Genomic DNA, 25828 nt, shown 5'->3' on the forward strand with positions numbered 1-25828 from the left:
CCTCCAGCACCCTGAGCCTATTGCAGCATAAATAATTGATTGTTCAGGGTCATCTGATCCAGCCCTAACTATAAGCTGTGTTAAGCCTGATCTTGAAAGCTTAAAAGGTGTCTGTCTCCCGAATCCAAACCGGGAGCTGGTTCCACAGGAGAATCACACTCTGCTTCCCATTTTACTTTTCAGAGATTTAGGTACAGCAAGCCTGCAGTCTGAGAGTGAAGTGCTGTAATAGGATAATATGGTACTATGAGGTCTTTAAGACATGATGGGAACTGATTTTGCAAGACCACGTATGTAAGAAGAAATGTAAAATAAATCTGTATTCAGTTTAAAATGTCTATACAGATGGATGGTGATGGATATGTCAAAAATCATTAGATTAGTTTGAAGTCTGTTCATCTCTTCTGAGTGTAAAATATCCAGGGCAAAAACTGCGGGCTTGCGTCAGTGCTGCGTTGTTAAACGTCATCAAAAAGCGTCGTGCCGGCGTGAGGGGGAAAACAAATGTGAGTGCAAAGACTGAAGTAAGTAAAGCTGTTGGCATTAAAAAGAAAAGCTAGATGGTTAGGAATGCGTTTTGGTGACCCTTAAAGTAGTTTTAAAGGTGTAACTCTGCGCAAATTACGCACATTTTGTTCGTAGCACTTTAACCAGCCACACTGACTTTGCCACAGAATCGAAACTAAGGCGCCTTTCCCGTGTTTTTTTAGGTTACTGCACCTGCACCGTACCGGTTCCTCCTGATTTGCTGCAGAATTGTTTCTCGGTTCGGTTTCAATGGATCCGGTAATTAGACGGAGACTGCCTCCGTCCGTGAGGAGTCTTCTGACAGACATCGGCCCAAAGGAGGAGTGGACTGACACGGAGCCCGAAACGGTGACCAGAGATGGCATTCTGCTACCGCACAGAGGAGCTACATCTGGGCAAGAAGAGCTTCTCACGCCTGCCAGGACCCATGAGGAGGCTCCAGAGGATGGCGGTAGCTCCAGGAGGAGTACAGTCTGCATGTTGTGTAAAAGTAAACCTTCTTGCTACACCTGTCCCCGGTGTAATCTGCAGTACTGCGGCTTGGCATGCTACAAGAGCCCCGATCATTCTGCGTGCTCTGAGGAGTTTTACAAGGAGTCTGTTCTAGAGGAGCTGAAGGAAATGGGGACATCTGAGCCTGAGGGCAGAAAGAAAATGCAGGAGATTCTTATGGGACTCAGACAAAAGGCAGAAAGGACACAAGGGGGAATGGAGGGTTTGTTGAAAGAGGTGGGTGTTGTGTCTGATGACACAGATGAAGGCGAAGGAGAGGCAGCAGAGAAAGTTCAAGTTCTGGAGCTCCTGTCCAGGTTAGCAGAGCTTCAGCAGTCCAGAGAAGGGAGTGCTACAGAGATTGAGGCTATTTTGGGAAAACTTGATGAGATTGGAGGAGGTGAGCTGCTTCCCAGAGACACTGATGATGATGATGATGCTGAAAGTGCACAAGGGGAGCTGGACTTGGCTGATCAACTCTCGGGGCTGGATATTGACAAATTATCAGAAGAGGAGCTGTGGGAACTTCTCAACAGCAAAGAAAAAGAGAGGTTTATGGGTATGATGAAGGATGGAGCCCTTGGTGGGCTGGTTCCCCTTTGGAAGCCATGGTGGGAGGAGCATGAGGAGGGGGGCAGGGCACTGGTGGAAGTGCTTGAGGAAGAAGTGAGCAAACTGGAGAGAGAAACTTTGACAACTATGGATAAGCAGGATATTGATAATGGAGTCAAGACCTCACAAGTGGTTCAGAAACGAAGCAAATCAAAGTTGAAAAACATGAAGGGAGGAACCAAGAAGGAAACAAATGAGGGGAAAGGAAGTTCAGCAGTTCCCCCAGTTTCTTCAAAAATTCCAAAGTTGAGTTCCTTATGTCCAAATCCGTCTCCTCTGGTTTGCTATGGTTTAGTGAATGCACTTTTTGGCTATGCTTTTACCCTGTTCCTGTTTAACGGTGACACTGATTCACTGAGGTTTGAGTTTTGTGACATGATTCTTGCTCTGTCTGAAGCACTGAACTCGAGCAGGGTGTTCACCTCTCTCCAAGAGGCCTTAGGCTGTGGAGAAGCTCTCATTTTAGGTGGAGGCTACCTCGACAAAGAAGACCCTCTTGCCCCAGCCAGGGCGATGGAAGCTGTGGCTCACATTATGACTGGCAGAGACAGAAAGGATGCTACAGGATACTGCCTGGCAGCCCTAAGCCAGCTTCGCTCTGCGCTCTCTCAGGCCAAAACGGCCCTGCCGAAAGATGGAGAGGAAGCGGAAAAGAGACAGAAGTACTTCCTGGCGAGCAAGAAGTGTGAATTCTTTCAAGCCTGGGTGTTGGACAATGCACATCAAATTCATAGACTGGCTATTGAGTTGTGGAACGAACACAGTAAAAGAGAGAATGTAAGGGACAACATGGAGAAAGCAAAGACTGTAGTTGAGAATTTACAGAAGGGGCAGAAGAAAGCTAATAGTAAGCTGATTGAAGAACTGTGTTAAAGAAGACTTTGTTTAACATGTTGATGTAAAAGTTCATGATGTAATACATGGAATCCTATTATTGTCTCATATTGTCAAATTCAGCCACTAAAAAGTCACCGTGTGTCCAAAGAAAAGTGGCCATCACTCACAGCAATAAATGCTGAGATATTTCACTAATTTCTTTGGCTGACTTGCTTGCATTCATTTTTTTAATAAAAGAAAAACAACCATGAAATTATTCATAAATCCAAAAAAGGAGGGCTTACCATGTTTCCATTGACTGGAGTGGATGTGATAGTTACCTATAAGAATTATATTAATTCAGGATTAATTATCCATTTATTAATGTCAGATGGGCTCTTTTGATTTGATTTATACCTTAATTAATAACCTGTTTCTAACCAAATGTAACCAAAAACACGTGTTCTGAGGTTTAATTTGATATGTAACAGAAATAGCAAGGTTCCACCTCAAATATGAACTGATTATTAAGAAATATTTTTTAAAAAAATGACTTTTGACCTTTGGAGAAATTGGCCATTTAAATATAGAATGATTTATCCCTAACTGATAAAATGTCAATAAGATTCTTGATAGTAATTTACATTTTTTAATTTACATTTCAGGGCCGTAAAAATAACCTTTTATTTTTTTGTCAGGTAAGTATGGATCATTTCATACTAGCTTTGGCAGAACTGATATAACTGTATTGTATTTATTTAAGTCATGGGAGGATTGCTCAACAGATTTTTTTTATACTATACTGACTTACAAATTAACATATTTCTTTTAAAAGGACATATAATCCAAATCATTTCCATTGCAACCTAATATCTCTTTCTCATACCAAACATCTTGGTAACCATTCTGTAATTTTAATGAAGTTGATCCATCTGGAGTGAAATTATGGGTAAATAACATGTTCCAAAAATGTCTGATTTCTTTTTTAAATCAACTTTCAAGATACAGTTAAGAAAGACAGAATGATAACACAAAAGACACAGAATGCAAAAATTGTTATATCACAGACATATAAATAAAAGTGTCATTGTTAAAGTAATATCAAATAAACACTGAAAATGTAATAAATACTAATGGTTTTTAAAGCGTTAAGGTAAGAATAAAATGTAGCTAGATAGAGTTTCATGAAGATAAGGAAGTATGGCTTTTTATTTGAAAATTTGCATTTATGGATGTGGAATTTGGCAAGAGGTGAGATCAGCTTGATGAAGTAAAATACTTAACAGTCTTTCTCATTAAGCTCAGTGCAATCAAATGTTTTTATAGAAAGGTGCAAATTTTGAGAGAATGTTAGCCCTTACATACTGTTTGGGTCAAATTTGACCTGTTTTGATAGTTGACAGCAGCAGGCCATTCCACTCCCAAATTCTGGAGTAGCCTCTGATAAACCCTGCTCTGTGGGGGCGAGCGCTGTCATGGAGGATGGAGGTCGTCCCAGACTGTGGAGATATGGGATTGCCACTGGTTGCAGAATCTCATCTCGATATCTCTCTGCATTGAGATTGTCTCCAGTGCCCATCTTGGGATCCAGAAGCTCAAAACAAGAACTGTTTGGCACTGGCAGAGAAGATTTGGCAAGTTTTTCATGGGTTCGACCCACAAATGCATTTTCCTTACAAATGTGGCACCATTTAAGGGGAAATAAACAGGTTTTCCAATGGTATAAGATTTATTGGCAATAACTATTGTTACAACAAAGAAATGGAGTGTTGTAAAACCTAAAAAACCCTCTCTCCCTGCTCTCTGAGACATTAACGATTAATCATCCATTTATTAATTTTAGATGGGCTATTTTGACCTTCTAAAAGTATCAAAATTTGTTGTAGACACTTATTATGAGGGAATTCTTGCCCAGGATAAAAACTGACATGACCTATAGCGTGAAGGCAAAAACTATGAACAGTACACAAGAGTTAGAGGTGAAATTAGTAATGTGTTTGCAGCCTGTGGCAATTTCCCAATGAATATTTCCTTTCACCATACATCTCATACACGCGGCCCAAAAGCGTCACTCTCGCGATGCTTTTTGGAAAGTCACGTGGTGCGGATGCCCTTCCATGCTGCGACAGAAAACATGGCTGCGCTCTTGAGATCATCCCGGTTACTCAAGTTTTCACCTTCGGGTGTGCTTCAGGTCACATGTACCAAAAGAAACGGTCCACCGCTTGGTCGGCTGTACAGCGGAGCTCTCAGCGGCAGAAGGACCGGCGTGTGTGCCCGACAGATCGGCCCTGTTACTGAAAACGCTTCCAGGTAGGAGATGTCTGTGATTCACGCGTGAGCGTGGAGCAGCAGAGCCGTCATTGAGGCTCAATGACAGTCAAAGACACACGCGAGTGCAGACAGATATGACCTGCTGTGTTAAATGTGGTCTTCTGATATGTGTGTGATCATGTTAGGATAAGTTAGAGAGCACGTAGGTAGTAGCAGTTGGTTAAACATGGCTCCCAGTTCATGCAAGGTGATGATGGGACGTTGTGTAACCAGGTTAAAACTCACTGTCTGTTTAACCTGTAATCAAGCCAGTAACCATAATCTAGTTAGTAATGATGCTGTAACTGTTGGCAACCAGTTGCTGCCATCATCTTTGATCCTAGCTGTACACATGCTGACTTTTTAACTGTGGGCCTGTTATTGGAGTCTAGTCTGTGCTGCCACGCTGCATCCACGATGATGCGTGTAAATTGCAGTCAAAATTGACTTTTATAGTTTTATCACTGAGCACTATAAAAGCGATGGCTAGTAGCAGCCGTGGGTTTCTATGGTGGAACATTCTGCCCACCTCAAGGTCACAGCTCTGGCTTGCAGTGCAGACAGTTGTGTACCTGTTTTTTGAAAACATACCTGTTGTGGTGCAGTAAACACACCCTGTGATGCTGGGACAGTCTTTAAATGTCTGTGTAATGCATGTCAAAGTATTTTCTCTGACATGCATCCACAGCAGAATTTTTTTTCTTTCTGCTTTTGCATTAATAAATGTCCCCCTCTCCTCCACAGTCGTGTGTGGCCATATGCAGCAGGGTTTCTGCGTAGCTTTGCTGTGGCTACCGAGCAGAAGGATGAAGCTAGCGTTGCGGTGCAATCCAAGCAGGCACAGCAGTTTGACTGGGCCCTGACCAAACTGGACAGCTCCGTGAGGAGGACTGGTCGCATTACCAAGACCCTGCTGCTGCGCATCTTCCATTATATCTGCAGGGCAGGTAAGCAGGAAGAACAACCACCATGGAGGGGGATTTAATAATGGATGTCCACTGAATACTGTTTGAACTCTGAGAGACAAACTAGTTGGCGGTCTCAGGGCCTGCCACACCTTGACTGTGTATTATACTACATATTGAGCTGAACTTCAAATGAGCGACATGTTTAACTTTCTTTCTTTTTCCACATCCACTCCTGCCTACTGCAGGCTATCCCAGTGGTAACCAGGCCCTGTTGCTTCTCCGTAGCTGTGGGTCCTTGCTGCCTGAAGTGCCTCTGGAAGAACGCACTGAGCTGGCACATCGTGTGTGGGAGAAGCTAAAGGAACTGGGTAAGAGGCTGCATTGGTAGAGTGTTTGTTTTGTAGCATAATCATTTATTTATTTTTTATGATGAGTGCACTAGGGATTTGTTAAAGAAAATCATAATGTTGTAGAGGATTCCCTGAATGTTGTAGGTGTTCATTATCCTGACTGCACATTGTCCTCACTAGGTGCACAGTATGATGTGAGCCACTACAATGCCTTGCTGAAAGTTTACATACAGAATGAATTCAAGTTCTCCCCCACCGACTTTCTGGCCAAGATGGAAGCAGCTAATGTCCAGCCCAACAGAGTGAGTAGTGCAGAGTGCAGCAATGGCAAGAAATGCATGGTTAGATTTCTGTTTGCTTGCTCCCATCAACTATGAGAACAGAAACACACATACTGATAAAGGTTGTGGTGGGTATGCACAGAATATTGTAATTAATTATGTACTGTAATTATTTACATCCATCTTAAACTAGAAGTAAGTGTTTAAATATTTCATTTAGTGATTTCAATCTGTGTGAATATGTTTTACTGTTGTGTACAGGTTACCTACCAGAGACTCATAGCAGCCTACTGTCAAAATGGAGACATTGAAGGAGCCAGGTGAGTAAACCTTCTGTTCTTAATGATAACCAATTTATATAAGTGCTCATGTTCTGATGCCTCCTTGTGGCGTTGTGGAAATTCTCCTATGTGACGACATGGCCTGTGGGAGTTAATTGCAGGCTAGGAAATTCTCTACTTCAGTTCAACAGCCTTTTCTGTATCCTGATGCCTTAGTTTACCGTGCTTCTCATGGCTTTACTGTTGGACTGCATGTTGTGTTGCTTGTTTTTCCGATTTTAACTTTCTCGTCTTCTTTCTCAGCACCATATTGGGTTTCATGAAGAGTAAAGATATACCCATCACTGAAGCTGTGTTCAGCTCCTTGGTGACGGGCCATGCCCGTGCAGGGTGAGTGTCACTGCTTTTGTTTTGTTTTTTTAAACCTACTGAAATAAATAATAAATGCTGTAACTGGAGCAATTTGAATTTAGACAAGCTGTCATCTTTATTACTCTTCAGCGACATCGAAAGCGCCAAGAACATCTTGTCCGTGATGCGTGGAGCAGGAATTGAACCAGGCCCTGACACTTACGTGTCACTGTTGAACGCATACGCTGAGAAGGGAGATCTGGACAACATGAAAAAGGTCTGTGTTTGTTCAGTTAGTTGCCAAGATCATGCTTATGCTTATAGAAGGACAAGCAGGGAAGCTGTGTATATGTTCGCCTTTCTACTTCTTTGTTGTACACCATATATGATAGCAGGCTCTAGATCAGGCGTGGATGATTAATTTTCCAAAGGGGCCGCATGAGAAACTGGGATTGTTGTGGAGGGCCAGACCAATAAGCTTATTTTGTTAAGGTTATTTTCCCCCTATTTTATCTTCCATTTGACCTTTTCTTTCTTTCAGACTCTGGAGGCAGCAGAGGGTGCAGACTGCAGTCTGATGGACAGGGACATCATGCAGGTCATCTTCACTCTGGCCAAGTCTGGACACCAGCAGTACATCCCAGAGATGGTCGAACGCTTGAGGCATGAGAGGGGCTACGTTCCAGGTACACAGTTTTACATTATTCACTGTAGTTTCATGAAAGTAAAAACAGTAAAAAAAAAAAAAATACTCTAGTCACGGTCTCCGCTTAAAGAACTTGGGAGCTGTTTATATAAATTGTGTGTTTGTTGTTCTTGCAGATGCCATGAACTTGTGTCTCAGCCTCATAACTCAGGGCCAGGAGGACACAGCTTTTCACATCCTGAAAACATTCCCCACACTGCAGTCTGACAGCTCAAGTGACTCCACCAACCTGGGCAACTTCTTCCTCCGACACTGCATCAGCGTGGACACGGTACACGGGGCCCGGTCTTGTTAAAAGACAATGACATGAGAGTTAATACTCGTTAGCAGTTGACTGTTAGCTGGCCTCGACTTTCACATGTAGATACTGTGTGTGTGTGTGTGTGTGTGTGTGTGTGTGTGTGTGTGTGTGTGTGTAAAATATTAATAAGAATGTAAATTAAATTTTTGCTTTCTGTATTTGGACTACAGTCGCTGGAGAAGATCATCGACTACTGCAAAGAGCTCCAGGAGTCAAATATGCACACATCGCCACTCAGCTTCACTCTGTCCTGTGCCCTGGAGGCCAAGAAAACTGGTACTGCACATACTTTCAGCTACTTACTCACAGATATATTTATTTGTTATTGACACACACACACGCGTATGCACTAACTTAATGTCTTAATTTCATGTTTTGATTACAATTTACCAAATGCAAGTAACTGCTTGAGAGAGGTTTCCAGTTATATATCAACTTATTAATGAGCTATTCATATTTTTCTTCTTTGCAGGTCAATCTTTAGAGCTGATGAAGTTATTTAAGGAGCAGAACCTACCCATAAGGCCTCATTACTTCTGGCCCCTTCTAACTCAGCATGTCAAAGAAAACAACATAGCTGGTATACACACACACACACACGCACACACAGAAAGGCACACATTTTTACTACTACTTTTATGATGATTAAACTTGATTCCAACTATAACCCCAATATCAAGTCTTAACCTGATGTGAAATCGTTTTTTGGTGAACATCATAGTAGCAGTTTTTGAGCATGTTTTTTTTTTTTTTTTTTTGCTGTGGTGCAGAGGGGATTATGACTTCCTCTGTACCAGAAAGAGCTTTTAAAGGAGAGTTTCCCTCAAATATTAATGACCCACAGAGTGGTCCAACTGGGACAGGTTTCACTTGGCTGGGGCAGTCCGGGGCAAAGAGGTCTGATCCCTGCGTGAGTCAGAGCGGGAGATGACGAGACAAATGCACACACACACACACACACACACACACACACACACACACACACACACACACACACTTGGAATAGATTGCAAATTTTAGAAGATGTCCACACTCCCCATCTGCTTGAGACCTAAAAGACACTTTGACTTTCAGGAAGTGTGCATGTAAATGAATGTTGTATTTTTTTATTTATTTTTTAGCTCATCTGCCAAAGGACAGATGAGTTTATGCCATGGTGAGGCGTCGGTCCACAAATCACAAAAATTGCTATTCTTCCTTCAGTTTTAGTCATATTTTAATCAAAATTGCACACAATGATCGTCTAATGAGTCTTCACCCAAATTGTGCTCAAGTTCAAGGTCACATTTGACATTTTGCAGGGGATAACTTGTGAATTGTGATGGCTCATGAGCCGCACGAGCTGCTGCGTCATTAATGTTTTGGTTTTTATCCTGCTTCCTGAACTCTAAATACCTTTAAACCCATTCTTGTGTTTCCAAAGTAATTATTTGCGGTTCTATCTGCCCTGTGGATTATTTCATGTGTTTGAAATAATCTTTGCTATTTGCTTCTAGTAGTGTTGCATTTTCTGCAACAGATGCCACGCACTACATCAACTGTGCAGAAGCAGTGTGTTTGATTGGTTGTTCTGGTGACCCTGTGGTTGAGGCACCTAAGCTTCCTGGTTTCAATAGACTGGGGCTTAGCAGACTAAGGCATGTACCCCCTGCACATGGATAGATGGATGCACATACAGGGCTGATGCTGAGGGGTTAAAAGGTCATTTTGCTTCTGTAGTTTTATCCAGTCCTTTTGTTCAACTGAAGTTCTTTTTCCGTGTCTCACTCCAGTCATGTTCTTCCCATGCTGGATACTTACAAGCCAATCTGATAATCAAGGTTGGATTATTACAGAAATCTTGATAATCCAAGATTACTTTCTTTCTTCCCATGGTAATAACCAAATGGGGATCAGATTTGACTGTGTATCATATGTTAAAGTGGCTGTTGTATATATTTAGTAGTGGTATGTTTTTTTTTTTTGTTTTTTTGTTTTTTCTTTTGAGTGAAAAAAAGAGTATGAAACTGATGCGCAAATGGAGCCATTACAGTAACTCATGTCATTTGTTTCTACAAAGAATTATAGATGATAACGAGCAGGGGAGGTAACAGAAAATGAGTGCGCTACATGAAGTTGCACATATTTAAAGTATATTTTGTATTCTGCCATTCAGTGCTCCTAGGACAACAATGAGCTAATGCATGATATTACACAGAGAATTTGACAGCTGCCAGAATATTTACAACAGCTTTTTAAAAAGTATTTTCTTTCATGTTGGAACAAGGCTGGCAAATAATTATTATTATTTATTTTTTTTTCTTGGTGTATTTTAAACTGTACTGTTCGCTCACCTGGAGCGTTTGACAGCTACTATTTCTGTTGAATCTGCAGTCACTGAAATGTGGCACAGCCTTTTTTTTTTTCACTGGGCACTTTACTTTCTCTGGACTTTTGTCTGACGCTCAGTGGAAAACTTGTTTAACGGCTCAGCAGATGCAGTCTGGAAATATTTTTGTCCCCAAATTATGCCTCTGGTGAAGGAAAATAATTAGTTTCTTTCTCTTGCTTTGTTGGCAATAAGCTTGTCGGGAGGGGGGGGGAGAGATCGTCTCACTGACAGATAGCTGGCATCTGGCGACTTGTCAAAATTCATAACTCATTAGTGAATATGCTCTGTCAAATGTGTTCAGCAGCAGCTTGGTTTTTAAGTGCTTTATTTATGCTGAACCTTGGGTCTCTCTTTGGGGTTTTTTAGAGTGATTAATAAATGATGTTTTTTTTCAACTGTCAGCCAATTGACAACATTTGAACTGGCAGGGAGTAGAAACCGGTTACGCCGGTGTGGCGACGCTGCAGATTGGCTTCTCCGTGTGGTCAAGACAGATTCGCAGTTTGAATGGTGAGATGTCTCGGCGGCTGGCTTGACAGCATGAAGAAGGGGACTAGACAGGAGTTTAAACATGCACAACCACACACATAGACACTTACTCTGGCTTAAATTCGCTAACTGCACAGTCTCAAAGCCACACAAACACATCAGACAGCATCCATTTAGGTATCACAGTGTGGAAAGAAGGAAGCACGGAAGGAAGGAAAGTGGAGAAACTTCTCTCTCACTCACACACTCGCTTGTTTGTGATGGTGTTAGCCTTAACCCTCATGAATGATGCAGCCTCCCCCACCCCCTCTCTCCCTGCTGGTCTCTCTCACACACTCATTGGCTGTTGGAGGTGTGTGTGTGTGTATGTGTGTGTGTGTGGGAGAGGGCGGGCTTTCGAAGGGCAGTGCAGGTGATGTGACTGATGCAGAGTGACTTGATTTCATGTAAATGCAAGGGCTCTGAGGGAATTCACTTTGGATTACGCGCCCCACTGTGCACGGCCCATGAAATATTAAGCGCTGTGTCACTTTTTGTCCACAGGTGTCACTAGCGGGCAGAGAGGCCAGAGCTGTGGAATTGGAGGGGAGCAATGGGGGGAGGGATAGGGGAGAAGTAAGGATAGGATGGGGGGGAGAAATCCCTTTACACTTTGATGAGGTGTGGATTTGGCGGGTTTAGAAAAAGCATATGTTTGGCCATACATGCCACCTGCCGGCAGCTAGTCGATGCTTGTCAGTTCTCGCAACACAAAGCGCTCTTATCACATCTGACATGGAGAAGCAAGAACAGGAGGAGGGAGGGGAAACTGCAGAGGAAGGTAGTGTTTCTGACCTTGTTTGTTTTGGGTGATGAGAGAGAGACGTAAAGGCTCCATTCTCTGCTTTTGCCCCTTACCTGACTTTGTTTGTCTTCAGCAGAGACAGTCCTTTCAGTCTCTGTTGAATGCAGATCTTTATGTCAGATTTAGCACAGTCATGGCCATCTGTGCTGCAGTCCACTCTGAACTGAATTCTGAGTTAATTTGTAGTACGAGAGCCAAATATCCTGATTACAAGTACGCGAATAATGATGAAATTACAGCTTTTGTTGTCTCTCAAAATGGACATTTTCCTGTGTTTTGAAACAGGAACCTGCCCTTGCCTTGCAGCAATGAAGTCTACCTTTAGAGAGTCATAGACACGGAGCGACAGATGGTGTTAGGGGAGAAAGAAAAGGGGGAAGTGACAGGTACTCATGTCCAAGGACAAGAGGAGATGACAGCGACCAGTTCACTCCACTCCTCTTCTCCTCTCTTTTCTCCATCCTCACTTCTCGTCTGTGACAGTTAACCTGAAGACATGAATCTGATGATGATATCTTGTGACCACGGCCATGCTTAACTCACTACTTTGATACTTCTTGCCTGGATGGTATGTCAGTCTTAATGCTGACCAACCTGGAGAGGTCTCTACTCTTCTCAGTTGTCCTCTGTTCCAAATCTTTATTTAAATTGTTCAGACAGGGAGAAAGCAAAAAGAGGTTTCCACATTTGAGGATTATGGATGAAGAGACAAAAGATCCAGATGAAGAGTACTACAAATGACACTGCTACATAATAGCAGGTATTATTTTGTGTTGTAGCTTAACTGTTTTACTAATTTATTCTGCGCTTATCTATTTATTTATTTATTTTTGCATAGTTCTCCACTTATCTGGTTTTGACAGCTCAGGTTCAGGTGGTGGCTCTATATTTACTAAATGGACATTACTGGGATACGGTACTGTGCAAAAGTCTCAAGCCACCGCTCGTTTCTTTATATTTTGCTGGGGAAATGGGTGTGTAGCAGTATATTGAAATGTGCAAACATACATGGGAATGTCGTGTATATAAGGCAAAAACAGAGTTTGTACAATTCTAATGAGCTTGACAGTCAATATTTGGAGTGGCCAAATTCTTCAACACAGCCTGAACTCTCATACGTAAGCTTTCTTGTCATTTCACTAAATTAAAAAATTAAACACAAAAATTAAAACAAACAATTAAAATCTGTATTCATTAGCCTTTTCTCCCCGTTTACCTTTCTTAAGAATGGCTCTTTGACTGCCACCCTCCCACTGAGTCCCTTTCTGATATTTCTGTTGAGGCTTCTGTGAACACTGGATGGATCAACTGAAGGGCCAGATGGATCTCTCAGGTCTTGTGTCAGGTCTTTGCTGTGTCATCTTTGGAATTTTTCATAGATTTAAGTGAAATGAGAACAAATTGTCTTTTTTGTGACAGGCTTGTAGTAACAAAGTGCCCAAAGATACAATTTAAAATTTGTTTTTGGCTAAGTTGTCTGTTTGGAGACACAACAGTAGTTCCTCCCTTGAGTTAGATGCCTTTTTTATGCTTGAATGACTCATAGGTCAGTGTTAAGTGGTTCAACAAGCAAACAAAAAAGTTCCTCTGGAAATGGTTAGGTACAAGGACTGGAGTGAACAGCCAATGTATAAAGAAAGCCTGGAGAACTATTGATCAAGACCGCTTGGGGGGGGGGGGGGGGGGGGGGGGGGTGTAAATTATAAGAAAGTCCAGCTCATTGGAAGCAAACTATAAAGAAATGAGAGCTGGCTCAAGATTTTTGCACAAGTCTGTATCCCCCCCCCAAAAAAAATATAAACTATGAAAAATTTCTAAATAAATACATTTCTAAATAAATAGCATTACTCACAACATGGAGTTAGAAACACAAAAACCTGCTTGGCAGACAACTGAAAAGTGCTGATGATCATGTGTAGAAACTGGAAAACATGTGAGGGAAGCTTATCCATTTATACGTCCAGCTCTCCATTCACTTTTTTTCAGTTTGTCTTGCTCTCTGTGAAATTGATTATAGATTATTCAGGAGGAACGAAGGTTCTCCCTCTTCCCTCTTTTCTTTCATAAAAAAAGGTTAGATGAAAGCGATTAAGGGGTAAGAATGGAAGGACGGACAGCAGAGTTGATGGATCCTCCATTGAGAAGATCGTCTGTTTACTTTAACTTGAAAGCAGGGTAGATGGATAGTGAGAGGGGCAGATGAATGAGTGAAATGGAGGGAGGAGAAGGCCGGATGGATGGAGTAATTCAGGTAGCCCTACCTGGGGATAATGCAGCCCAGCGGCAGGTTTTAATGGCATATAAAAGCCCAGGACTCATCTTTTATTCAGCTGAAAAGAGGCTGCCAGGTGAACACATACGTCCCATTAGGATGCAGAAACACAGATATGTGTGTGTGTGTGAGTGTGGGTGTGTTTCAGTACCTGTGTGTATTTAAGCTGCACTCAACATCTTAAGATGTGTCAGCTCAAGGAAGCACTTTAGGATAGTTTTCAGAAGTCCGCTTGGGAACAAGGTGTATTGGTGCACTGAATTTGTTCATATATAGCATATACAGTACCGTAGATGGATCACTTCTGTCCTAGGACCAAATAGCAACACTTAATAAGAAGAAACACACACACACACACACACACACACACACACACACACACAGGGACATGTATATGTGCTCATTTAGGCCCTTTTCCTTTGGGCATGCTCCCAGAAATATGCAAAGTGCTGCAAAGCTGCCTGCATATGTGCGCACACAAACACACAAACACTTGCAGGCATGTTGAATGTGCGAATGGCTGTTCCATATGCATGTGGCTGTTTTGGTCTCTTTCCCTGAGGCAGGGCCTCCAGTTTCTGCTGGAGAACAGGGGAGAGGGTGCAAGAGTCCACTTCAGGCCAAGTGCATGTTTACGCACACGCACCCGCTCGTCCGAGATAGATCTTAAAGGAGCCATTTGCATTATGTTGATAAAGGAAGGAGGGGTGTAACAGTGATGCTTTACACTGTTACACTGTAACACAAATGTGAGAAAAGGAAAGCGTACATCTATAAAAGTTCTTTAATGTGACTGAAACCTTTTCTTCTTTCTGTTCACTGTTGATCTAAATGCCATAAATGTTCCAAAATGGATTTTTCACTACATCTGAGTGATGGACAAGTCATTTAAAAGATGCAGATTCTCATTTATGACAGCCCTGTTTGCTACATTTCTTTTTTTTTTTTTTTTTCTTTTAACACTGAATATATTTTGGTTTGTTTGAAGACAGCAACTTAGATTCTGGGAGATATTTTCTATCATTTTCAAACAAAATATTTAATTTACTAGCTTCAGAATTTTAAATACTGCAAAGGAACCCCTGATAGAAGAACTGATCAAACGTTTTTCTCTTAGACTTTTTTTCTGGTTGGTCATCAAAATGCCAGTTATTCTAAATTTTTTCTGTTGCTACACAAAATGAACCCATCCAAAGGAGAAAAGGGTTGATTTTCATCACTTCTTATTTGTGTGTTGTAGGTGTGGTTGAAGTGATGAAAGGCATGCAGGAGCTTGACGTGTCTCCTGATGTTGAGACTTTATCCAACTACGTCCTCCCTGTGTTCCCCAGCATCGAGGCAGCTCGACAAGCCTTCAAGGTAATCCATAAGTCTGTGTGTGTTTTGCATGTGAGCAGTTTTCATTTAAAATGTTTACGCTGATTTAAAGATGATTTATTTGTTTATTGATTTTAATTTTCGTTCTCTTCAGGATGCAGGCATCTCTGCAGATTCAGAGGGCTTTTTATGCTCAGAGATTCGCTCGGTGGCTGTGACTGACCTGGCCAAACTCTACACCCTGCGTAAGCACACACACTAACCCAGTCTAAAGAACCTCCACAGCATCTTGTGCACTTTGCCTGCAGGCTAATTGGCTCAGCATTAGCGCGCGCACACACACTTGCCCACACACACACGCTTGCCCACTTGCTTCTTGGTGCTCATCGGGCCTTTTAAGAGATTAGTTTGTGTGAATATGTAAAAACCGAGAACGAGAGGCACCTCAACTGGCAGAGGAATGGGATAGAGATGGCTGCTAAATAATGGATGACTTTTCCTGTTTTCTCCCTTTCTTCTGTTTTTACTCTCTAACATCCACCACTCATTTTCACATACGTCAGTCGATTTCACTCATTTGTATTCCCCAGTGAATTATATTTATTTATTTATTTTAACCTCACGTGAAGAAAGTTCACCCTTCACATATCTTCAAATAAACAGTGCTAGATTTGTTTCTGCTGCCAGTATCATGTATTGCTTTTCTGTGTGCAAAGATTTGCCCAGGCAAAGTAGTTCCAAACATTTCTTGTGTGAATTTTTTTTTTTTTTTTTTGAATCAGTGAAGATATTAGGAACCAGTATTGATCAGCCTCAACCCAGTCAACCCTTAATCTCTACAATGACATATACTGGAGATAAATCATTGCTGGAAACGGATTTCTTTTGGAGAATAAAACAATCTCATATCAGTATAACAGCTGCTATTGTTGATGCAGCCATCGTGACAAAAACACTGCTGGAAAGTTAATAAGCAAACTTGTTATCATTTTACTATAAAGCCTCTGATTAATTCTGCACTGCCATCTCCTCAGCCGTGATGAATACTCAGCAACATGTACTGCATGCCATGGTCACCAGCATTCATTCAGAGGATATGTGTGGATACAGGAGGAAAAGAACATGTATAAATCAACAGAGCAATAATATTAAATATTAGCAGTAATATATAGTAATACTATTAAAGAAATACAAAAATGTTTTATCAGGAAGAGAAATATTTATTTATCCTGGACTTTATTTGTTGGCATTTACTATTCATAATAGACATGCTAAATGATTATAGCCATTATTTTTTTTTTTATTCCAATAATGGCCTTTCTAGGACTAAATCCCAGCATCATGATACAAATTGTTTATTTTCTGTGATATCAGATATTGCATTACAGTTAGTATTCAAATTATGAGAATGTGACTGATTTCCACTGTTCCGAATAAAAAGACCGACACACTGAAAGCACCCACGGAAGGATTTAATTTTCTGTTTTGATGTTTTAGACTTGAATCTGAAAAAGACCTGTCATTCGTTGTTTACAGTGAACCATACAAAGCCGTTAAAAATATTGCCCCAGTGTAATTTTCAAATAGCTTGCCTTCGTAGGTGTGATCTGGAAGCTTAACAGCAGTCGTGTCAAGTGTGACGTATAGCATAGACTCACTGGCCACTTTTTTAGATGCACCTTGCTAGTACCGCAGAACTCGCTAGTTGCCTTCAGAACGGTTTTAATTCTTGATAACACAGATCGCTGAAGACACTCCTCAGAAATTTTGGTTCATATTGACACGATAGCGTCACACAGTTGCTGCAGGTTAGCCGGCTGCACATCCTGTTCCACCACATCCCAAAGGAGCTCTATTGGATTGACATCTGTTGACCGTGGCGGTCAGCAGAGTACAGTGAACTCACTGTCATGTTCATGAAACCAGTTTGAGATGATTTGAGTTTTGTGACATGGCGTGTTCTCCTGCTGGAAGCAGCCATCACAAGATGGGTGCACTGTGGTCATAAAGGGATGGACATGGTCAGCAACACTACTTGAGGAGGCTGTGGCATTTAAACGATCCTCAATTGGTACTAAGGGGCCCAAAGTGTGCCAAGAAAATATCCCCTACACCGCCACCACCACCATCATGAGCAGATGATAGAAGGCAGGATGGATCCATGCTTTCATGTTGTTCACACCAAATTCTGACTCTACAATCTGAATGTCACAGCAGAAATCAAGACTCAGCAGACCAGGCAACATTTTTCTTCTTTTGTCCAGTTTTGTCCAGTCCATGTTAGTTGTATTCTCAGTTTCCTTTTCGTAGCTGACAGGAGTGACACCTGGTTTGGAGTTCTGCTGCTATAGCCCATCTGCTTCATAGTTCGATGTGTTGTGTGTTCAGAGATGCTTGTCTGCATACTTTGGTTGTAACAAGTGCTTATTTGAGTTGCTGTTGCCTTTTATATCAGCTCTGACATCAACAAGGCATTTTTACCCTGAGAACTGCTGCTCATTGGATATTTTCCCATTTTTGGACCATCCTCTGTAAATCCTAGAAAAGTCCCAGTAGGTCAGGAGTCAGATCAGCATGTCTGACACCAACAACCGTGTCACAATATTTTAATTTCTCACCTAGAACATCATGTTGGCAATAGAGATACTGCCTTGGAGTGGTGTGAATCATACCTGACAGAGGTTTTTCTGATGCTGTCTGTAAATTTTGTTCATCATCTGCCTACCTCCCATGTGGTGTACCCCAAGGATCCATCCTCGAGCCCCTACCTTTTAGTATTTATTTACTTCCCCTGAGCTCTATTATCAAAAAACACAATGTCTCATTTCATTTTTATGCCGATGACTGTCAGATTTACTTACCACTGAAATGCAATGACCCTAACTTCAGGCCTTTGTTAGAATGTCTTAAGGACATCAGAGTGATGCTGGCTCTGAGTTTTTTTTAGATTTTAATGAAATTAAAACAGAGGTCATTATATTTAGGCCCAGTGGCCCAGATGTTCCACCATCTGACTTGGGACTGCTTGCATCCTGTGTCAAACCAGTTGTGGCTAACCTGGGGATTAAAATTGGCACTGCTCTTGAAATGGACAAACAGTGGTGAGAAATGCCTTGGTTTTTTTTGTTTTTTAAGCTGAGGCACCTCTCCAAAGTTAAACCTTTTATATCTTTCTGAGATTTAGAGAGAGTCTTGCATGCATTTGTGACCACTCGCCTTGATTATTGTAATGCACTTTGTCGGTATTTATCAGGCTTCACTTTTGTCTTACAAATGGTCCCGAATGCTGCTTCTAGTCTGCTGAGAGGGACGTGTAGACGTGAGCACATTATTCCTATTTAAAAAAAAATTTTTTTTTAATAAATTTAAAAATGTTATTGTTTGCTTTTAAAGTACTTAGCAGACCTTTTACACATATACACCCCTCAAAGGTCTCTCAGATTGGCTGACCAGTTACTTCTTGCTGTCCCCATGTCGAGACTGAACCACCAGGGGGGCCGAGCTTTTGCTGCTGTGGCCCCCAAACTATGAAATGAGTTGCCCCTCCATGTTAGGCTGGCCCAGCACTAGAGGTTTTTGAGTCATGTTTAAAACCATACCTTTTCTCTAAGGCATTTCAAAATTAATACTAGTTTCTAGTCAGTTAAAGTCATTTTGGTCACTTTAAACATATTTACATTAAATATTTACTGTTCTGTTTTTTCCTTTTTATGACCTGTGTTGTATTTTATTGCTGTCTTTTGTCTGGAAAGCACTTTGTTCAACTATGTTGTCTTTAAAGTGCTCAGTAATAAAGTTGGATTAGATTGGAACAACCATGCTACATTCAAAGTCACTTATTCTGATGCTTCAGCAGGTCTTGGCCGTGCCTACACACAATGTCTAAATGCACTGAATTACTTCCATGTAACTGGCTGATTACATATTTGCGCTAACGAGAAGTAGAACAGGTGTACCTAATGAAATGTGTATTAGTGTGAGGAGTTCAAATACTCCAAGCATAGTGGCATTGCTTTCAGTTAATAAAGGTGAACATTGTGGTCTAACATTCTCGATCTTGGTTCTTGTAAGTTTACTACTAAATTTTTCTAGAGAGCTTTTTAAATTTCTTTTGCTTTTCACATACGTAATGCGTCATCAGTGTCAGACCCCGTCACTGCCTTTTACACAGCATTTTGGTTTGAAGCTGCCATCTTAACAGTGGAACAGGAATGCTTCCCATCCCATTCCTTGTTTGGAGGATTTTATGCAGACTGGCACAGTGGAATAACTTCAGTTTCACAGCTTTAAACAGGGCTTTGAATTTAAGCCGTCTCTTGAACTTTGCTGAAAATCTGCTGAAGGTCTTGTGTGTTAGATTTAAATTGCAAGGCCACCATCTTTTCCACATCTTAAACCCCACTGCTCAGTCCACATAGTGAAGCTGTTTGTCTTTTTTGTTCCCTGTAATCACAGTCGGTCTTCTCTAATTTTCAGTGTCGGATCCTTCCTTCCCCTCGCTGGACCTCAGTGCTTTCCGCAGCTCCCTCATCCTGGGTTTCAAGAGGTGAGTCATTACCCCGCCGTCCGTTGATGTCTTCACGTGTTCCCCATCATTTTATATTCCATTTTATATTTCTCCATATTTTGCCCCAAAACTCCTTGCTGGTGTTTAAGGGAGGCCTGTAGCTCTATGGAGGTCAGCACAGCATATGCTATGAATATGACATGTGCAGCTGATCACACCATCTAAAGCGTCTGTGCTTCAGCAGCTGCAGGGAAAACACTACAACACACACACACACAAAGATATACATGGATGCCTCATGCATATGGAGGCCGCCATCCCTTAGCTCTAACCCCAAAGCACCGTGGGAGATATGTAAATAAGCAGATGCCCAACACTGTCACTCATACCCAGACCCCCATACTGGTCTCTGGCTGTCTCACCCTCACACACACACACACACACACACACACACACACACACATACAGAGGCTTGGCCCTAGGACAAGGTCTGACCCACAGGCTTTCTTTGAAGGGATGTTTATGAATATTTACAGTTTAGCACTACACACTTATACAAAAACACTCCAGCCTCTGAGTGAAGCTGGAGGTGAGTCGAAGAGAAAAGTGCTGACTTGTCTGCAGGGACTAAAGTTATTTCTTCCACTAAGCCAGGATACGCTCAGCTGAGCTTAAATTTGAGCTTTTTAATTCAGCCAGTAGATTCTTTGTTGTAGTGCATGTTAACTAACAAAATGGAGAAAATTATGTTGAGTCTTCTCAGGAATCTGGTGTCTTCTTAAAAAAAAAAGAAAAAAAAAAAAAGCCTTTTTTTTTTTGTTCTTGTTTTTCTTTAAGGGCTAGGATTAGAGCAAATTACTTAAAAAAAAAATAAAGGTGAAAGATGTTCAGTAGCTTTACAAATATTTGTAGTAAAAAGACGTTTTTGTTTTTTTTTCTTTTCTACAAACTAATTTAAACTGATGTTTCTCTGTATGTGAGTCATTTCTATCTTTTCAACTTGATATTTTAACTCACAGGATCCACTTTTGTTTTTATTTTATCCCCAGCACTACTTAATTTGCTTTTATCTCATTGTGCATACACACACACACACACACACATACACACACTGTTCTGATGGTTAGGTTGGCTGACAGGGTCATAATTGGGCTTGTCACTTGGGGACCGTGTGTGTCTGTGTGCACGCAGGCGTGTGTGTGTTTGCGAATGCCGTGTCATTGCAGTGTAAGACCTGCTCCTGTCAAAGACAAGGTCAGGGGATAATTTAATCATTAAAGACCTCTTCTTCCCTCCTCTCATCACCCACTCTCTCTTCCTTTCCGCCAACTAGCTGACAACGCCAGAAATGTCACACACTGTCATCATTTAGCCTTTGTGTACATGTGTGACTTTGTTTCAGCGTGTCTTTTGTGGTTTTTCCAGGCTTTTTTTTTCCCCCTTTGCTCTCTTGTAAAGAGGTTGAGAATGTCAAATTAGAAAATCTGTCGCTCTTCCTCGGTGTATTGTGCCACGCTGTCAATTCGGATGCTATGGGAACATGACACTGCCTGTGTTACGATTACTTGATTTCAACCATCATTTCACTATTTTCAGAAAAAAAAATCGTGATTTATTTATTGAATAAGTCATTTTAATATAAAACATGTAGCTCAGTGTGTATCAGTTTCTAATTGTTGGTGAAAAATGTGTGTAATGTAACTAAATATAGTTTTTTTTCTCCTTTTAATAAAAGGTATGTAAAATGTATTTTTTACAGCTTTAAAATCCTAATCACAATCTGTTTTTACCCTGATACTTTTTTTGTGTGTGTGTGTTGTGTTTAAGAAAGGCTGTTAAATAGTAGCAGCTTAATACAATGATTATTGTTTCATGTCAGCATGTCAACAGAGAGATATTAGGGGAAATAAGAGCTGTGTTTGTAGGGCTTTTGATTTCTCTGTGTGCACTGGGGATGTATTTCTGAAAGTAAATATGTATTTTAATGTTTAAAGCAGAGAGTATGCTCGCTTATGACCAAACTGCACAGTAACTTTGAGGAGCTGGAGTCTTGTTGACCTTCTTGTGGTTCATGTTGACTGGGTACTCATGTCTTGTCCTCTACTGCCCCCTGCAGGTCTACTGATGTGGAGAGTATGGTGAAGGTAAGAGGTCGACATGCCCACAAAGGCAGTAAAGTGATATATAAGTACAACAGAGAGGATTTCTAATTTTATAAGTCGCTCATCAGCGGATATTTTAAAAGAAACCCCTAAGTGCAAATAAAAAAGCACTAATTAAAATTGACACTAGGCTGGTTCTTTAGCAGTTGAGACATGAGATGAATTTTCATCTGCCTCTCTGATGGCTTGTTACTTGTATTATAAGATGCTGAGTTCCATTTAGGAGGACTGTAAAATAATCTGCTTTTTATTCAGATTTCTACATGCCATGCTATGTCTATGAATAAAGAAGGGTTTGAGGTTGATATTAAACTAGATTTTCTGAGACAGAGGCATTCACATGCAATGAAAACTACATTTAAACAACCAAGTTATTGAATTAAAATGAAAGTTAAAAGATGCAGGGGTTAATGTTAAGGATTAGTACTGAGCTCATTTACACCCCTTTCCTTAGGTGGTTATGCTGTGCTTTTTTGCACTTGCTATGCATGGCATTCTGTAATTTTTTTTTTTGTGATAAATTTCTTTTATTTTTTCAGATTACTGAGCTCTTGTACAATGATGAACGCTTCTTCAAAGGAAACTTAGCACCTGCTGGTATGGAAACATTTATATACCCTGTTAATAGCAGTTCATGTCTTTCATACGAGGACACATCTGGCACGTGTTTGTGCAAGATGTGCGTTTGTGTAGGTGAGAAAGAGACGTGGGTGCGTGGTTGTTCGTGTAACTCATATTGGTATTCAGAATTGCAGACTGCAGGCTCTGTCACTCGCTAACTATAATTCAGATGACAAAAAAATGCTGTGTGTGTGCTTACGTTCAGTCTCAGTAGCAGTGGACTGCTGCCCGGCCCGCTTCTCATCATGAAGCCTGTGTGTGTCTGTTGCTTTGTGAATGAACGACCTGCTCTCTCCATCGGAGGAAATGGAGCCTGGCTGCTGACACAGCGCTGAGTAGTTAAAGTGTGTGTGTGTGTGTGTGTGTGTGTTTGTGTGAGGCAGCGTCTTTGCTCTGTTAGTGTGTGTGCAGAGTGTTAATGTCAGTGTGTGTGTGTGTGTCACAGAATGTCCAAAGTGCTGAAACTGGTGTGTGTGTGTGCTGGTGGGAGCGATGGAGACTGTTATTCATGTCACATCCAGTTAGACAACATCTGCAGGCGCGTGCGTGCGTGCGCGTGTGTGTGCGCGCGCGTGCTGCAGTAAGAGGAATCTGTCACTGCCAGCCATCGTACATTCACTCAAACTCCAGCCCAAAAGCAGCCTCTGTCAGCAGAAAACACAATCACACACTCTGCAGAGGTTACAGAAAAAGTGGTATAAATGCACAAATGGACACAGTGACTGACACAGTGGCAAATGAAATTTATTCCCAAGACAACTGCTCACTGTGTACGTGTATATGCCTGTGTTTTTTGCAGAAGCCACAGCCTTCTTCCTGTATAATCTGATCGACAGCATGTCAGAAGTGCAGGTGCAGGCGGAGGAAGAGAAACTGCGGAAATTCTTCAGTCAGCTGCAATCTAAGGTACACACCCTGATTAAGCTGATGGGGTAAACAATGCACACACCACACATATACTAATATCTGCATATCCAGTTCATTCATAACCTTCCCGCTTTAAAGGAGCTTGAACGGTCTGATCTGAGATGATGCCATGTGTAATCGGACTCGGATTATTTACAGTATACGCACTTATCCTGTGCTCCATTTCTGAACACTGAGGGTTTGAGTTGGGAGAGCCAGACATGTTGAGGAAGATTAAATCATGTTTTACACTGTAAGGATTAAAAAAAGTCTTAACTGGCTTTTTTTTGGAGTTTAAAGTTTTAAAACCTTTAGTGGACAGTTTTTGATACCAGTCTTGGCAGAGCTTCTTTGCCCTTCCTCTGCAGAAATCATTCTCATATAAAATGATAAATGGACTCTGGATGCTTTGGAGTAAATTTGCCAGAAGGATCTGTGGAGACTTTCTAAAACTGACTGACATTTTCACAGTGAAATGTTTACGCTCCGAGGAGACCGTGTCTCTGAAAGGTCTCTGAAAGGTCTCAGGTATCAATAACACTCGAGCCATTAGTGAATGACCATGTAGTTCAACAAACAATAATTCATGATTTATTACTTTCATTAAGTCCTTTTTTTTTTTTTTTTAATCAGTTAATTTTTCATTTTTCTTTAAATTCTAATCATCATAAAATAGGAAAAATCCTGATCAATTTCTCAAAGTTTTATTCTTTTCTTTGATTGATTTTTAGCTTTTGAGGTCTTTGATTTTTATCCAGTTACATTATTTTTTCCGTACTAGAGATTATTGATGATTGTGTATTTTTATCTTTTTTGTTTGACATTATCCAGCCATTATTGAGTTGCGCTATTTTAAATTGGATTTCATTTTGTGGTGTCTATCTATTTAAAGTTGCTTAGTGTTTGCTCTATTATCTTGTTATGGGCTCGTCAGTCATGTGTGGAGGGCACTGGACTGCATTAACCTGCATAACATAAAACACACAGACCCAAACCCTCATTTGCAAAGTGGAAACCAGTGAATAGTTGCGCATTCAAATTTGACTAATGAATCACAAGCGTCAACTCTAATTTCTGTGCAGGACATCTCTCATTTATTAGTCACAAATTAAATAATAAAAACATGGATGGAACCAGTTCCACATAAATACAATGTTCTGTTCAGCAAACAGAACATTTTTTGAGTAGAAGATCTTGATAAAGTTTGAATAAAGCTGTGGCTGAGATAAATTCAACTGACCTTTTAACAGAAATTCAACAGGTTAAGCTCTTGCTATAAGGCAGTCTGATGACTATTTTCCTTGTGATTTCTACACAGAATATAATGATTTCAGTAAACATCTACAGAGGGATTAGGAACCTCCTGGATTCTTACCATGTTCCTGAGCTTATCAAGGTATAGAGTCTGACCTTCAGTCTTTTATTTTTTAAATATACCTAGTATAACTGTTGATGTTTTATCATATAATTTTCAGGTCACTTTTCCCCCTGTTTTCTGCACTGTCACTCTAATTGCTACCTCACCATAATGCAGTGGAGATTAAACACAAAGTGTTGACTGTGTTTGTGTGTGTGTCAGGATGTGATGGCTTTGGTAGACCCCAAAGACAGAGTCTCCAGTGGCCCTGTGTCAGCTACTCCTCGTGACTTTGTAAGTAGGACGTTGTGAAGGATGCATACAAAATGTTCAGGCTTCACAATTATCTTCATAACTTCCCTTGATGCACCATTTTATGAATACATTTTTCCTCCCGCGTAAGAGCGCGGCTCTCCTGTGGAAACGAGTGTCCATGTGTCTGTTTGTACAAGCTCCTGTACCCGTGAGGTTGTACGGGGGGGTCATGTACATGTGTTTAACACCTTTCTGTCTCCTTTAGGGAAGTGAGGGCAAGGTGTTGGCACTTGAGAATAAATTGGCTGAACTCAAAGCAGAGAACAAACCATTAGGACTTGTTCTCAAACAGGCCATCCAGGCTCTGAGTGCTGAGGAGGTAGGATTTCTTTTAGGTCTCATAAGACCTTTTTCCTTTTTTGAAATTAGTTGCTTTTGTTTTTGTGTTGTTTTTGTTTATTCCTGAGAGTGGTGTTGTCTGATCAGAACCTGCAGCGCGCCCTCGAACTGAAGCAGCAGCACGAAGAGGAGATGACAGCCGGCGGCTACGCCCTCCTCATCAACCTGTGTTGTCGGCAAAACAATGTGGAGGAAGCGCTGAACCTGAAGAGAGAATTGTGAGTGGGGCATAATGCATACACACAAATTTTCTACACACACACACACATGGGTGCACTGTGGCCAGTAGTAGGCCATTAAAGTTTAACTTGAATGGTATTAGGGGAGACATTAATGCAGGGTCCAGCCGCTTAGTTGACTGGCTAAAAACACAGGAAACTCTCCCCTCG

At 41.2% G+C, this 25828-nt stretch overlaps 2 protein-coding genes across 3 annotated transcripts in view; both read left to right on the forward strand.

Moving 5' to 3' along the window:
* Nucleotides 1-477: 477 nt before the first annotated feature.
* znhit2 (zinc finger, HIT-type containing 2) lies at nucleotides 478-2619 on the forward strand. Of its 2 annotated transcripts, none has more exons than XM_030748328.1 (2): nucleotides 478-524; nucleotides 711-2619. In XM_030748328.1, exon 2 carries the CDS (start codon nucleotides 778-780, stop codon nucleotides 2503-2505), a length of 1728 nt encoding a protein of 575 aa, XP_030604188.1. In that variant the 5' UTR covers nucleotides 478-524; nucleotides 711-777; the 3' UTR covers nucleotides 2506-2619. The 2 variants fall into 2 exon arrangements, with proteins under 2 accessions (XP_030604188.1, XP_030604189.1); XM_030748329.1 differs by having other exon boundaries at nucleotides 483-506.
* A 1936-nt stretch (nucleotides 2620-4555) lies between these two features.
* The window catches only part of lrpprc (leucine-rich pentatricopeptide repeat containing), a 63703-nt gene continuing 42430 nt past the window's right edge, over nucleotides 4556-25828 (forward strand). Inside the window, exons 1-21 of the mRNA XM_030748472.1 lie at nucleotides 4556-4761; nucleotides 5506-5708; nucleotides 5915-6037; nucleotides 6200-6321; nucleotides 6562-6620; nucleotides 6885-6971; nucleotides 7083-7209; nucleotides 7474-7618; nucleotides 7755-7909; nucleotides 8110-8215; nucleotides 8412-8519; nucleotides 15156-15274; nucleotides 15387-15477; nucleotides 19709-19778; nucleotides 21856-21883; nucleotides 22441-22498; nucleotides 23322-23428; nucleotides 24747-24824; nucleotides 25008-25079; nucleotides 25306-25419; nucleotides 25527-25657. Coding sequence (XP_030604332.1) covers nucleotides 4556-4761; nucleotides 5506-5708; nucleotides 5915-6037; nucleotides 6200-6321; nucleotides 6562-6620; nucleotides 6885-6971; nucleotides 7083-7209; nucleotides 7474-7618; nucleotides 7755-7909; nucleotides 8110-8215; nucleotides 8412-8519; nucleotides 15156-15274; nucleotides 15387-15477; nucleotides 19709-19778; nucleotides 21856-21883; nucleotides 22441-22498; nucleotides 23322-23428; nucleotides 24747-24824; nucleotides 25008-25079; nucleotides 25306-25419; nucleotides 25527-25657 — 2309 coding nt within the window. The remainder of the gene's footprint in view (nucleotides 4762-5505; nucleotides 5709-5914; nucleotides 6038-6199; nucleotides 6322-6561; nucleotides 6621-6884; nucleotides 6972-7082; nucleotides 7210-7473; nucleotides 7619-7754; nucleotides 7910-8109; nucleotides 8216-8411; nucleotides 8520-15155; nucleotides 15275-15386; nucleotides 15478-19708; nucleotides 19779-21855; nucleotides 21884-22440; nucleotides 22499-23321; nucleotides 23429-24746; nucleotides 24825-25007; nucleotides 25080-25305; nucleotides 25420-25526; nucleotides 25658-25828) is intronic.

The sequence above is a fragment of the Archocentrus centrarchus genome, chromosome 15 (genome assembly GCF_007364275.1).
Source record: "Archocentrus centrarchus isolate MPI-CPG fArcCen1 chromosome 15, fArcCen1, whole genome shotgun sequence".
Lineage (NCBI taxonomy): Eukaryota > Metazoa > Chordata > Actinopteri > Cichliformes > Cichlidae > Archocentrus > Archocentrus centrarchus.